A 14,033-nucleotide genomic window follows, 5' to 3' on the forward strand; every position below is an offset into this window, starting at 1 on the left:
ACTTGTGCAAATAGAATCAAGAGACAAATAAACGAGAGGAGTATAGAACGAGAAAATGGAAGTGCGAGAAACTAACTTATCAGTCTCCTTACCTAACATTCGAACTTGGGACATCTTCCAACGTTAGGAAGAAATGTACCACTTGGGACATCTTCCTACGACAAACATCCTCTATAAATTGTACGATTGGGCTGAAAGAGAAGAAGCTTCAAGCTATTACTCGTTCACATTTACATGTTAACTCGTCTTAACCTTTAAGATTACTTCTTGTAGTAACTGAAGCTATAATTCATCTATTTCATTGCTAACCCAAGCCCCTGAAGGTGGAACCACCTGAACTCAATACTTAAGGAGCTAAAAAGCAAGCATCAGTTATGGTAATGGAATAAGAAAGATGAGCTCTGAAGTCGATGAGGCTTTTACAAAACCATGTAAATGTCATCAAAACGTCTAAGCAGCCCTACCATTTTCAGAAACTCGACGACAAATACAGCTAACTTGACAGGAGTTTAAATCAGATGTTTCTATCTCAATAGAATCAAAAGAGAATTACTGATTCAAACACAGGCAACTTAAGAGTCCTAAGTCAGATAAAATAATAGAAAGAGAGAAATGGGCAACTACATCTCTCAGAAAAGAAATATTGCTCGGTAGTAATAATAGAGTAGATAATTTCTCAAGTGCTATTAAGCTATCAACGATCACAAGTTAGCTAAAAGTGAAAAAGAAACTGAAGAACGAAAAACATTTATGCACTTGAACACAAAGAAAAGAAACTTGTTTCAAAATTATACTACAGAAATTCATACACAAATCATAACGTTATCTTAGTTTTTGGGGCTATGTTTCTTCCTTGTATCAATGAAGGTGCAGGTGGGGTCATAGTTTCATCCTTACCTCTTACATGGGACTCTTCTTTCACTGCTGAAAGTCTGCTTGGACTCAGAGAACTACCGATGCCATTCTTGGTTGGGCTTAAGTAGTTCCCCAGAGGAGAATTCGGACCAGATCTAAACTCAAGCGATCCATCTTCACGAGGCAAAGGTGAAATTGGTGGAAGGCTTTCACTTTCCTGTTGTTTTCTATAAAACTTTTCTTCCACAACGTCATAGGAATTCCCGGTCCTCACTTCCTGAGCAAGAGAGCACCAACTACAGCAAAGCCACAACGTGCAATCAGAGAGTGATGGTTTACCAAAGCAGAAGTTATAAGAAGGCAAATTGAATCTCTTTCTCATTTGGATCCTCCAAAAGCCACCATAGAGCAAACCAAATAGACATAGAACTAGGCCAGTAACTCCAAGAGCCCCCCGAACAGTGTCATTGTCGATATTAACAGCAGCCAAGTTAAAAATCCAGAACGGAGCTAGGCAAAACAGAATAAATGTCATAATATGAACATACATGTTCCCGAATCCAAGCCTCTCCATATTCCACCCGAACACACAAAAACTACAAAAGAGTGAAACATACGCTATAGAAATATCATCCCAAATGTCAAGTACTCCTCCGCTCCATTGTGGTTTACTCTCAACGACTCGTTGTTCAGTCCTAAATGCAAAAGAATATTTTCTCTCAAATGTTTTTGACCTTAATTTTTCTGCTCCTTCACCAGTGCCGATTGGAACCTGTGCTTCCTCATCCACTTCTAAATCATAATCCTTCCCGAGGGGGCTGACAATGTTGTATATGCCAGCAAATGCAGGTGCACCAATAGCAAAAGATACACATATTGCAACTCCTATCGGTGGTCGTTGAGCTCTTCTGTAACCCAGGTTTAAACTACAAAGTGCATACTGAGCAAAGCAATTCAGATGAAGCAGGGCAACAACAACCATCATGTGGGCCCATTCATGGGGCTTATAAGTCCCATTTTTACAGTAAACCTTTCGAAGTCTGGAAATATCTTCTGGTTTCCATCTACACAGAAGTACAAGGTGGTAGAATCGCTTCGGATGGTTGTACAAACACAAAAGAGTAAAAAGTGCATTGAGAATTTGATTATTGACTTCAAACCATGCATCTCTCTGGGACTTCTTGGGTATTGCCTTGTCCAACATTCCAGTCATCACAAGGAACAAAATTGCACCCGAAACAGCAACACAGACGATCCACGCAAAAAGAGCCATGTTCATTGGGTTTCTAATCCATTTTTTGCCCATTTTCACGAGTGAAACCCAATCAATTTTCTTAGAAAAAACCTCATGGATTCGTTCTTTAAAGCCATGGCCACTTGAAGCCACAGATCGTGACATTTCATCTCTCTCCTCAGCCAACCGCTTGAACCTGGCAGATGCAGAGCCAAATTTGAAGAAACTAACTCTATTAAGAGGAGCATCAGGAGGGAACCTTTTCGGAGACTTCTCATTGGTTAAAAAAGTCTTCCGGGATGCTGAAACCTCAAAGGGGATTTGACCCATCACTTCACTACCATTCGATTCTTCAATTTCCTCATTGTGGTTTCCATTATCAGTCGAAACCATTCTCAAATCAAAGAACAATTTTCTTCCAATCGGTGTCAGAGATTCAGGGTTGTGAAATCAATTTCGCAATGCGCACTCTTTCTTCAACGTTTCCACTGAGGTTAAAATTTGAACACAAATCAATACATTGAATGTGATTTCTAGTATACACAACTAAAAGCATTATCGGAAAGAAGAGAAGCAAGGAATCTACAAGTTAAAAAAAATAAATAAAAACATTGAAACAGAAGACTTTCAATCTCCAGGAAGCAACCCAAAAGAACCAAAACCATTAACCAGGACTGAAATTTCACATACAGAATTAAACCCAATTCATAAAAACACAAAATATGATCAAAAGCTCATGATATACAAAGAACAAGAGGCTGCCACAGTAAACCCTCATTAGCTATTAGCTAATCATCAACATATTAATCAAGACCCATGATTTTGCAAGGTAAAAAAAATCATCATACTTCAAAAATCCAGAAACTAATTTAAAAAAAACCCATATTTTCATCAAAACAGTGGTCAGATGTACAATTGAAAGGCACCCAGAAAGTTAAATTACACAGTTTAATTAAAAAAAAGAAAAGAAAATTATCGATGCCCAGAAAAACGAATCAAACTAACTTTATGCAAGTAAAAAGGCGGTGCTCAAGACATACCTAAATAATGGCGGAGAAACCAGAAGAAGCCATGACTGTAACTTTTCAAAGTTTTTCTTTTTCCCCTGAAGACTTGTTCTTTTGTAAAGAATCAAAGACCCTCCATTGAAACAGAAATAGGGGTCGCTCAAGTTTCCAATAACGACAAACCGCCAAAAGATTTTGCAAGTTACAAAAGGGTCAAACTTTGGAAAGCGGTTGGCGGAGACCGGCTCGGGGAGACAATCTGCAAAACGGCGACCGCCGCACGAATTGCTGGCCAAGGACTGCGTCGTTTGATGAAGTTTCCCTCTGACGGAGGTCAAAGCTGAAGGCTTTGAAAAGCAGTACTCCGGGGGCAAGTAATGCAATTAAATAAAATAAGTAAAAACCATGTTGTGTTTGCTGTGTGTATTCGCGCTGGAAGGTGGGAAATTATTGTGGTGCGTGGAAGAGTGTGATTGGATTAGAAGTTAGGAATATTTGTTTGTTGATAAAAGTTTTCGAATTTTTTTTCATTATTTGTCCTTTTTACGATAAATATTAAGTGCGTGGTCAATCATCGGTTGATTAAAATATAGAAATTAAAGAAAAAGGACAAGATGAAAAATCAAGTGGCGGACATTGGAGTCATATCTTATAGGTAGAAGAACCATCAAGTTATCCAAAATGGAGAGATGGCAAGAAAAGTGGAACTTGAAAGGGTGGGACTCATCCATTGCTGAAATTTGACACGGCGAAAATGACTGAGAACGCGGCTTTTACTTTAATACTTTGTCTTTGAGGTTTTGGTGGAGAACCACGACGTGAATTAGACTGGTTGATTAGAAAGATGCATTAATTTATGTATTAAAATGGTTTAGAATTTCACTCTTTGTCGGGAAATAATAAGGACAAGGTTTTGGGTCAAATCATATGCGAGGGTAGGAAAAGCTCGCGTGCAAAAGGGCAAATAGATAATATTGCAAGTAATGCATACCCAATAAACGAGGAAGACTTAGTTGCACTGTTGAGATACCACAGTGACATTCTAGATTAATAATACAATCTAAAATAACATGCAGACAGCACAGAGACTCCCTCCCATCGGAGCCGTTTGTCATGTCATGAGTACAAATCGGATAGAAATCAAAATTCCGATTTGCACTATATTCTTTTCCTATACATTTGTTTAATCATGTTCGTTATTTTCGGTTGATTCCATTCAATCCAATAACCAAAAGGATGAATAATATATATAAAGTTAAACCAAGCGATGCTCATGTAATGGACAGGTTGACACAAGGGTTAAAGTGAAGAGTGGTGCATCAATAGAACCCCATGCATTTTAGAAGCAAACCCAATTCATACAGTGGTTTGAATATACACACAAATTACAATCCGGCGGACTCACAGAGATCAATTAAAGTCGAAAACACAGTGATTAAATCCCAAATCAACTACAATTTAGTTCCAACACATTGTCAATGAAGTGTAACGGAACGATGTACGCGTAATATAAAAACCGAATCTTACAAATGGAGAAACCACACAAACATCATTTCATAATTTTTCAACTCAGGTAAGATCGTCCTCCTCGAGTTCCTTGGACTTCAGCTTTTCCTTCACTCTCAGCAGCAAGGTTGTCTTCCATGAATCCTACATGGGAAATCCAACACCGAACATCAAAATATCGAATTTGAGTAGGTATACCGATGGCAAAGAAAACACAGAGAATGCAATAGGTGTTTATTGAACTTGAACGCGTAACATCGAATGGAAGAGACGTACCAGTGGGGTCATACTATCAAATTCCTTGACCACGTCAGTGAACTTCGCAATGTCTTCCTCATCAATTGAAGCGGCAATATCCTGCATAAAACACGACGATGACTTTCTCAAAATTACTACCTTGTTAAGTGCTGTTTTCATGTTTTTTAATCAATCAACATGAAACAACTAAACATCATTAAACCGAAAATACTTCCAATATAATAGTAACTCACCGCTAAGAACCTGTATTCCCTTGTTCCTGAAAAAGTAGGATCTAATTCCTGCAAAAGTACAAAAAAGCATGTCATTTTTTCAACTGATAAGGTATGCAATATCAAAATCCTAAACAAGAGCCAAACTCAGACCTGATATCGCTCTAATGCATTGGTGATTGCAACGACATCTCCTTTGCAAAGTTGGCAGATTCCAGCATTAAGAAGATGCCCCTTAACTCCATACTTAAGCAAGTTGTTGTTGAGTGAGTGCCGTGCAATTTCTTCATAAATTTCAATAGACTTGGGGTACCTGCAGAATATAACATATTTGTCGGTTATTTACCAGCATTTGTGTCAATGAGAAGCTATAAAGAGGTCTCCTAGATAAGCATAAGCAAAAAAAGCGTTTCAAGCTTTCTGCTATTACCTTCTCTGTGATTTGGAGTAGGTTATAGCTTTGTATCGAGTATGGGAACCAAGATAGAAAACTACAAGGTTCTAATTAAAAAAAGAAAAGAAAAAGTAAAGCCGTAAAAGCAAAGAATGTACACAAGATGTTTGTGTTATCAAAAGTATGAGTACCCCTTTTAAACTAGACAAGGTTTTAAATAAAATGAAATCCCCAAGTAATGCTGGAAAGTGGCAAGAATACACAATGTTTTTGCTATTAAATGGTGGGGAGAGACTTACTGTTCAATCTGTGCAGCAAACTGAGCAACTTTCTGCTTGCACTGGTTGGCCGATGTTGTTACTTCTTCATTTTGGAAGAAATCAGCTGCCCTTTCAAAGAACTCCATAGCCTTCTTAATATCTTGTTCAGATTCATATAGTTCAGCAATTTCCTGCATGGAAAATATGTATCCCATGTCGAATAATGACTCCTCTGGTTTCCATAGTATCATATACTACGTTTGCATTCAGCAAGAAAAGCATCAATGCCAAGAGTACAAAAGATGAATGCTTGAATTAATTATTGTCATCACACCCCGCCCTTCTCCCCTTCTCCCTATATATGGGGTTAGACACGAATTCTCACCTTCCATTATTTTACTATTACACACTCTTATCTCCTATCAAATTAATATTTTGGATCTGTTCGTAACTGATCCCATGTTAGTCTTTGACAGCTTCTTTGATCTTCTACCTTCTATGTTAACTAATCCTCTTTGTTTATGGGTGAACTTACACGGCTACAATGTACATGTCTTTACTGTTTCTCTTATCTGCATAGTATTACAAACAATGGTAGAATGACAAAGGGAACAGCATATTGAGAACTTACAAATGAGACACCAAATTAAAGCACACAATTGCAAGAAGAAATTTAAAATATCATCTTTAAACAAAAGATTGATTCTTATATAGCTGGAAAAACAATACCTTATAGTATCTTGCAGCCATATTAAGCCTTCCAATATCACACAGCATGTTTACCGCCTGCTCTAAGCAAGAAATGGCCTCTGCAGAAGACCAGAATGAATTACAGATTACAATTAAAATTATCCTAATCAGAAATGAACACAATGGAACAAGAAGGATATAAATGGGAATGAAATGCAAGTAGAAATGGTGTTATACCGTAACTGGACCAAAAAAATATTCATACCACAAAAGTACTACTACCATATTACAATAAGATAAACCAAGGTAAAAGTAGTAACACTACCAGCCGTTGTACCCAAGTTGCTTAGTTTGATTTAAACTGTTTGCCTAACAAAGGTATTTCTTCCAAAAGATCTGCTACTTATGGTGCACTAATATAACAAGTTCTGTATTGCTAACGTAAAAAACTTGACTTTATGTGATGTATCCAAGATGAGATTCCAGACTGAAGTTCTCTCTGTGATCCATCTCTTTTGCGGAAATGAAAGACAAAGCAAACAGTTTGGCTGATTCTCTTCATTTCCCAGATGATTATTTCCCCTTCCAGGACTTTGTGGTCAGTGAGGAAGCATATATGTAAGATGCAACATAATACATATACATACCGTTAACATTTGTTTTCTTGTAGCAATGTGCAGCATCAACATAAGCTGTGGCGGCTTCATGTTTGCTTTCACTCTATAATGGAAAAACATTGCTATCAGGTTTTGTTAAAAACATTAAAAATGAAAGAAATTGCCTAGTCGAAACATCAAAACCACTAACCTTTAAATGACAGTTGGCCAACTTGACATATGTTGCTCCAGCTTTGTCCCCTGAAACACCATTTTGTAAAGATTAGAAGCAATTGAAGTGGTCACTGACAAGATCTTGTTTCAAGCAACTCAAAAATACTGTAAATTTTGTATTTCAAATAGCCACCACAGGAACAAACAATATGAGATTTATCTGTTAGAGAACGAGGCATCAGTTCCATCATATTGATATTACAACAAATACATGTGAACCGTACGGTTTTCCATGCCCATCAATTGTAAGGATCCATATCCCAATTTCATCCTTTTCATAAAATTGCAAAAAGAAAACGCCGATACTAAGTAGGAACTAGTTGTAAATTGAACACCATTTGTAGATTTATATCTATCTTCTCTTAGGAAAAGTTTGGAATTTGCTTGCTGCTACCAAAATTTAAAACATTTAAACAACCCAATCCAACTTTCAAACAGTAAATCCAAAACAAAATCCAACACGGCTTACACCAATAAGCCTATTCATCTGAGCGCCGCTCCATTCATTGTTCATATCATTCAACTCAAGACCTCCAATTCAAACAAAGTTCAATCCTTTCCAGCAAAAGGAGATCAGGCAAACCATAAAATTCAATATTTAACAGAATTTTTCACCAGATCGAAGAATTCGAAAATTTGCACTACATAAAAAAAAACTGTAAAAAAAAGGGGAAAATCCACATTCATCGATCAAACCCATGATTGAATCAATGCAATCGCCGCAGATACCAAAACATCAAAACCCCCAATAAGAGATCCCCAATTATCAATTTTTTCATTTTCCTTCCAATCAAATTTTCTCGGGAAAAAAACACACCAATAAACCCAATGAAAAAAAAAATCAAACGATCGGAAGGAACGCAGAACGGGGAAAACTCACAGGATTTGGCAAGCTTGTAGGAATTGGCAGATTTGTCGAAGAGTTCGGCGGCGTCTTCATGTTTGGACCCGAAAAATCCCCAGCTGTTCAGTTTCTTCTCTGCTTTCTTCTCGAATTCCTCCGCCCTGGCTAACTGATCGCCCATTGTTTTTCAAATTTTTTTTTTCCGAGTTTTTCTGAGCTCTGGAGATGGAGGCTTAGGGGGAAAGGTAAAACAGAAGTTGCGGTGGGAAATAATCTTTGTCCAAGAAAGTTCTAGAAGGTTTCTTTCAGGGACGGAGTCACGGAAGACGAAAGGTTGGTCACGCTTGTTATCTTGGACGATTATTCGTCTCGTTATATTTTCGCTCAAAAATGGTAATAATTATGTCATTTAGTGTTGTATTATCATTAAAAATAAATTTGAATCATATTATTACTAATTTATTGTAATGTTAAAATTATTATCCTTCTTTTAATGTAAATAATATCATTTGCTAAAAAAAAATTATAATAATTGTTCGAGGCAAAAGGATGGCCCCTCGCACAGCTCCCCAGTGGTTTGGCACTTTGGATGAAGGTTGTTGTTGATTGAGTTCTTGTTGCTTAGTATGTTGTGAGAAGAGTTTAACGTTAGTTTGAAAGGTGCGTTTGTGAGGCCTTAGGTATAAGCCTTGAGGCTCGTAATCAAACTAACAAAGTGCTAAGAGTGCCACTGTTATCTCAGTATAATAGATGTTGAACAAATGTGTTTTAAGTCGATTACCTGCGCCCCAAGTTACTCAAACTTCTTGTTATCAAATAATTGTCGCAGATGGGTTAGGTTTGCATTAAGTTCTTTTTCTTGCCTTGTAAACAAGGACTTTTAGTTTATAATCTTGTATGTTCAAAATGAAGGGAGTTCAGGGCCCTTTGAACCATTTCCTCAATCCCAGTTTGTTTTTAATGAAAACAGGTTTATTAACTTAACCAGATCCAAATGAAAATAAAACTCTTAGGTAGAAAACAGTTGGTAATAACTTGAATACATGCTGAAAAGTACATTAAGTGACATATCTACTAAATTAAAGGACGAACAAAGAGACTCATGCAAGATTTCACCTTGTCGGACAAGGTCGAACTTCTTGCAGCCGCTTATCTTTGAGTTGATAGACGTTATATGCTAAAGAATAATGGATGGTAAACAGGTTTTACATGAAGAAATTGATACTATAACACTATGGAGGGTAGCAAAGCTTTTATACTAAACAAAAGATGACTTTTCTAAGGGGATTATTGCTTAAAGGACTGAATCTGGGCAAATTTCAGCTTTTCTGGGTGCGAATTGGCTTGAGAGCAGAGTTTGAAAGTCTTTTGATTAGTTGGTTGAATGTCATTGTCTCTAGTGCTTGTTTCCCCTTTTCTAGGCGATTTGGCCCTACTACCTTGGCATTGTTATTGCCCAAAAACTCTTGGTGAGTAGTGAGTCATCAGCTATTTACTTGTATTACCACTAGAAAATGTTTTTTGGCTAATAGTAAGTTGGTCCCTGTCATCTGTCATTTCAATTATAGGCACATGGTCAAACAGGCCTCGGGCGAGTCTTCATTCAATTTGGCATTCTTGGGCCTTGTCACTTGTAAAACCTACTGTTAAATATTAACCCAAACAATAATTACTCATTTTAAATATTTAACAATAAAATTCCTAAAAGGATTTGAAAAAATAAAAGAAAAAGAACCACGGCCCAAATGTGAATAATGGAGGCCCAATCTCAAAAAGTTTTGTTATTGGGTAGATATTTGGGGTCATCAACTACTTGGAGATCCATAGATAAAGTAACCCAACACCCCAAAATTAAGCTCATCTTCTTTCTGCAAGAACCAAGAAATGGAGGGATTCGACGGCGGTTGCTGGGATTATTGACAACGAAGTGACCCCGAAGAAAGCTGTTCCCTCCCTCCATTGCATTGACTAACTTAAACAAGTGAGAATTTCTGCTGACGTTTTACATACAACAGATTAAGGAATTTAAAACAAGGGTTTTAATCTTCTTCATCTTTTTCTTTCGTATTGATTTCGAGATTGGTAAACATCGTCGGAGTTATCAAACCGTCGGGTCCCGAGCCGATTCCGGTAAGGTCGGATTCGGTCGAGGGAGTTCCGATCCGGTTGAGGCGGTCCCACTAAAAAAATCTCACAACACGAGAGTTGTCAACTATATATTCCCCATCCAAAACATCACCTCCCCAAAGACCAAATTAAAAGATGGTGAAACAACAAGACACCAATGGAGGAGCTCAAGTCCTTGCCCTTCCACTCTTACAGGACCCCAAGTCCTTGGAAGCTCAAACTTCGTCGCAACAAGGGGCCTCATTTTCCGGGGCTGTCTTCAACATATCGACCACAATGATTGGTGCCGGTATCATGTCGATTCCGGCAACCACCAAGGTCCTCGGCGTAATTCCTGGCTTGCTTCTGATACTGTTGGTCGCTTTCTTTGTGGAAGTCACGGTGGAGTTCCTGCTCAGGTACACCAACTCCGGTGAGTCTGAAACGTACGCCGGCATGGTGGGGGAGTCTTTTGGGGCGTGGGGTTCGGTGGCTGTGCAGATTTGTGTCATTGTCACCAACCTTGGTTGCCTCATCATTTATTTCATCATCATCGGTAAGTAAAGCTTTCTTCGCCACCTTTGCGTTATCCCTAAGTAAGGAATTTGTAAAGTTTTTTTGGATTTGATGGAATCATGTAAGTTGCATCGATAACACGTTAGCACATTTTTATTAACATATTCACATAGATATATTGTCAAGTTTTACATGTTTTTGATCATATCTGACAATCTAAAAAATGCCAAAGCACAATGTAACGAATATCTTAATGTGCATTGTCAATGGCTTATCGTTAGTCCGATGTTTAATAAAGGAATGGACTTCCGCTTCGTAGACGTATTGTCATCCATATTGTTGATATGATAAAAGGAAAAATACGCATAAAAATATTCCCTTTAGTTTTGGGTTGTGCTTTAGAATAAAACAAGAAGACCAACTGGACCATGCTGTATTATAATGGAGGTTTGGTGTCTGATAGGGACATGAAATTATCCCATACTTCCCATATCTTTTATGCAACTGTAACACTAAAGTAGCGGTATTCCAAATCAATTACGCTATATCATGTGATCAAGTTAAGATACACGATGACACTTAACAAACTTTGAGAACTGTCACTTTAGCATTCATTTTAGGACACAACCGAAAGATAACAATTTGTAATCTTTATCGGACTTGGTATTTAATTCTGCATTGAAGAATTAATCATTTTGTTATCCATTTTAATTACAATTAGTCTATGTAATTAATGTGTATACTGAACACAGTAATGAAAGAAGTTTCTTGCCTTGGTTTTAGGGGATGTGCTGTGTGGGAGTCAGTCTGGAGGAACGTTGCATTTGGGCATTCTGCAAGAATGGTTCGGCATCCACTGGTGGAATTCTCGCGCTTGGGCACTGCTCTTCGTTGCAGTCTTCGTGATGCTTCCGTTAGTCTTGTTACGCCGAGTAGGTCAGTATACTTGGATTAAATAGTTGATGCTGAATGGTAAATGTTAAATCAGGTTACCCTAGTTTGTTCGTTGCTTGTTGCCTAATTACAGATTCACTAAGGCACACTTCGGCAGTATCCATTCTGCTAGCAGTGCTTTTTGTTGTCATATGTTCTGCAATGGCAATTTACGCGTTGTGCAAAGGGAAGACTCAGAAACCGAGGTTGTTTCCAGACTTTGCAAATCAAGTCTCGGTGTTTGATCTTTTCACCACCATCCCAGTTCTTGTGACAGGTTTCGGATTCCATGTCAACGGTGAGGGCACATGACTTTCAGTCTTAATTGTGCTGTCTATATATGAGCTATCTTATGCAACTTTCTGAATCTGAAAGATGGTTAATGTGCCATGTGTGCGAATGAATGCAGTTCATCCAATTCGAGCAGAGCTCGGCAAACCATCTGATATGAGATCAGCTACTCGGATTGCTCTCCTGATCAGTGTTGTCATTTACTTTTCTATCGGATTCTTCGGATACCTACTCTTTGGTGACTCAATAATGGACGATATTCTAGTAAACTTCGATCAAACTTCTGATTCCACATCCGGACAGATAATCAATGACGTTGTTCGATTAAGCTACGCAGTTCACCTCCTTTTCGTGTTTCCTATCATGAACTTTTCCTTGAGGGCCAACATAGATGAATTACTCTTCCGAAATAGGCCTGTTTTAGCCGAAGACACCTCAAGATTTCTGCCCCTCACTCTTTTCCTGCTCTCCTTCACATACATTGTGGCAATAGCCATCCCAAACATTTGGTATTTCTTTCAGTTCATGGGATCCACCACCGTTGTTTTCCTCTCGTTTATATTCCCGGCATCTCTCATCCTCAGGTACAAACTCCATCTTCCTTCTCTATCCCGCGCGCATGCGTACTACTTTCTTTTGTGACTAATCTAGCTTGATTTTCGTTTCTAATTTCTCGACAGGGATGGACACGGTATATCAACGAGGAGGGACAAGATCATCGCGATTTTCGTGATTATTTTGGCCGTGGCGACGAGCTCAATTGCAATATCCACCACTTTGTATAACTCTGCTAAAGGTTAGCCATCTTATGAATTCGAACAACTAATTGGCAGATGAGGGGCATAGGTTCTTGCAAGCCACAAAAAATCAAACTATTGAATTCGTCAAATTTGTATTTGTTGTAATTATATTTGGTCATTAAAATCTGCAACAACTTTGATACATCATGTGCAACGAATGTTCATTCTTAACCAACTCAGTTCATGGAGAAAAACTTCGGTCTAATCGCGGAAATACTCCGCTCTCTCTATCTCAGTCACCACGTGATAAATAAGAGAAAGATATATATCCCGGTTATATGTAAGAATTTCCGTATATTATGTAAGAATTTCCGTATATTATAACTCCTTTGAGGATTTGTTTGGGACTATATGAACAAGAACATGCTGATGTGAAGGGGGGGCATATTGATACATTTTTATATATTATCTTACAAAATTATTTGTCTTATCTTTTTATCTTCCACGTCAGCTAAGAAAGAAACAGCAAGAAAGCAAATACATCAAGAAAAGCATGCTCTTGAAACAAGCCTACTATTAGTGGCATGCTTATCTTGCGTTGTTGCTACGAGCAAGCCTACTATTAGTCTGTTAGTGACATTGACGCCCTCCCTTGGTTGGAGAAATTTCACATTCGACTCACAAAGATATATATAAAATTAAAAAAAAGAAAGAAAAAAAAAACTACACATATTTGTAGCTAATGAGTTGGATTTTAAGTTGTCGATAATTATAGCTCATTGTAGATTAGTTTACAATCTACTGTAGAAGTATATCTGTAAATATCATATTGTTTGCCCAAGTTAGCGTTTGAGAAGTTTCAAGACCCCTATCCTATAGTCCAAACAAGTCATTGTTATTGATCTAGCTAGTTAACGATACATTAATTCAAAGGTCCGACTCTGAAGCAGTGCATGTAGTGTTACAGTAATAAAATTAGTGTTACAATGGTAAAAGGAGAAAACTTTTATTTTTACTTGATTTATATGTACCACGTTTATTAATATGAACAATCTGATGCGTTCAAGTGGCATCCACATGTTTCATAAAATGATAGAAAGTGAAGGGACCCCTAATCCACGAAACTTTCCATACCCCCACTTCCCTTTTTGTTTGTTGCATCTCGTATACTTTCCAATTTGCAAGATTTCATTTCATACATGCTTGTCCTAAATTGATTATTATTGTTGTTGAATCACACAATGGTGGTTAAAGTGAGGGTAAAGTAATTATATGAGTCTTTTCAGTCTTCAGAATGGTGCAATACCGTGGCTTTGAAACTAGCCGGTCCATTTTTTAAGGGAAAAAAAAAATCATG

General features: G+C 37.7%; 3 protein-coding genes across 4 annotated transcripts; 1 reads left to right on the forward strand and 2 right to left on the reverse strand.

The window, feature by feature from the left end:
• Window positions 1-731: 731 nt before the first annotated feature.
• Window positions 732-3,540, reverse strand: LOC125480164. The gene is made up of 2 exons (XM_048590643.1): window positions 3,130-3,540; window positions 732-2,577 (listed from the first exon to the last, which is right to left on the reverse strand). The coding sequence occupies exon 2, from the start codon at window positions 2,480-2,482 to the stop codon at window positions 815-817; it is 1,668 nt and encodes a 555-aa protein (XP_048446600.1). The 5' UTR covers window positions 2,483-2,577; window positions 3,130-3,540; the 3' UTR covers window positions 732-814.
• Window positions 3,541-4,415: 875 nt separating this feature from the next.
• On the reverse strand, window positions 4,416-8,289 carry LOC125480155 (alpha-soluble NSF attachment protein 2-like). Its single transcript, XM_048590563.1, has 9 exons — window positions 8,127-8,289; window positions 7,224-7,273; window positions 7,064-7,136; window positions 6,456-6,535; window positions 5,766-5,917; window positions 5,226-5,385; window positions 5,094-5,141; window positions 4,879-4,959; window positions 4,416-4,746 (listed from the first exon to the last, which is right to left on the reverse strand). The coding sequence occupies exons 1-9, from the start codon at window positions 8,269-8,271 to the stop codon at window positions 4,666-4,668; spliced, it is 870 nt and encodes a 289-aa protein (XP_048446520.1). The 5' UTR covers window positions 8,272-8,289; the 3' UTR covers window positions 4,416-4,665.
• A 1,599-nt stretch (window positions 8,290-9,888) lies between these two features.
• On the forward strand, window positions 9,889-12,930 carry LOC125480154 (amino acid transporter AVT6C-like). Of its 2 annotated transcripts, XM_048590562.1 has the most exons (6): window positions 9,889-10,071; window positions 10,169-10,752; window positions 11,496-11,648; window positions 11,740-11,943; window positions 12,055-12,520; window positions 12,617-12,930. In XM_048590562.1, exons 2-6 carry the CDS (start codon window positions 10,353-10,355, stop codon window positions 12,735-12,737), a joined length of 1,344 nt encoding a protein of 447 aa, XP_048446519.1. In that variant the 5' UTR covers window positions 9,889-10,071; window positions 10,169-10,352; the 3' UTR covers window positions 12,738-12,930. The 2 variants fall into 2 exon arrangements, with proteins under 2 accessions (XP_048446519.1, XP_048446518.1); XM_048590561.1 differs by having other exon boundaries at window positions 9,889-10,752.
• Window positions 12,931-14,033: the final 1,103 nt, after the last annotated feature.

Source organism: the organism of the source record quoted next, unplaced genomic scaffold, assembly GCF_019419815.1.
Source record: "Pyrus x bretschneideri cultivar Hongxiangsu unplaced genomic scaffold, Pyrus_bretschneideri_v1 Contig32, whole genome shotgun sequence".
In the NCBI taxonomy this organism is placed as follows: Eukaryota; Viridiplantae; Streptophyta; class Magnoliopsida; order Rosales; family Rosaceae; genus Pyrus; species Pyrus x bretschneideri.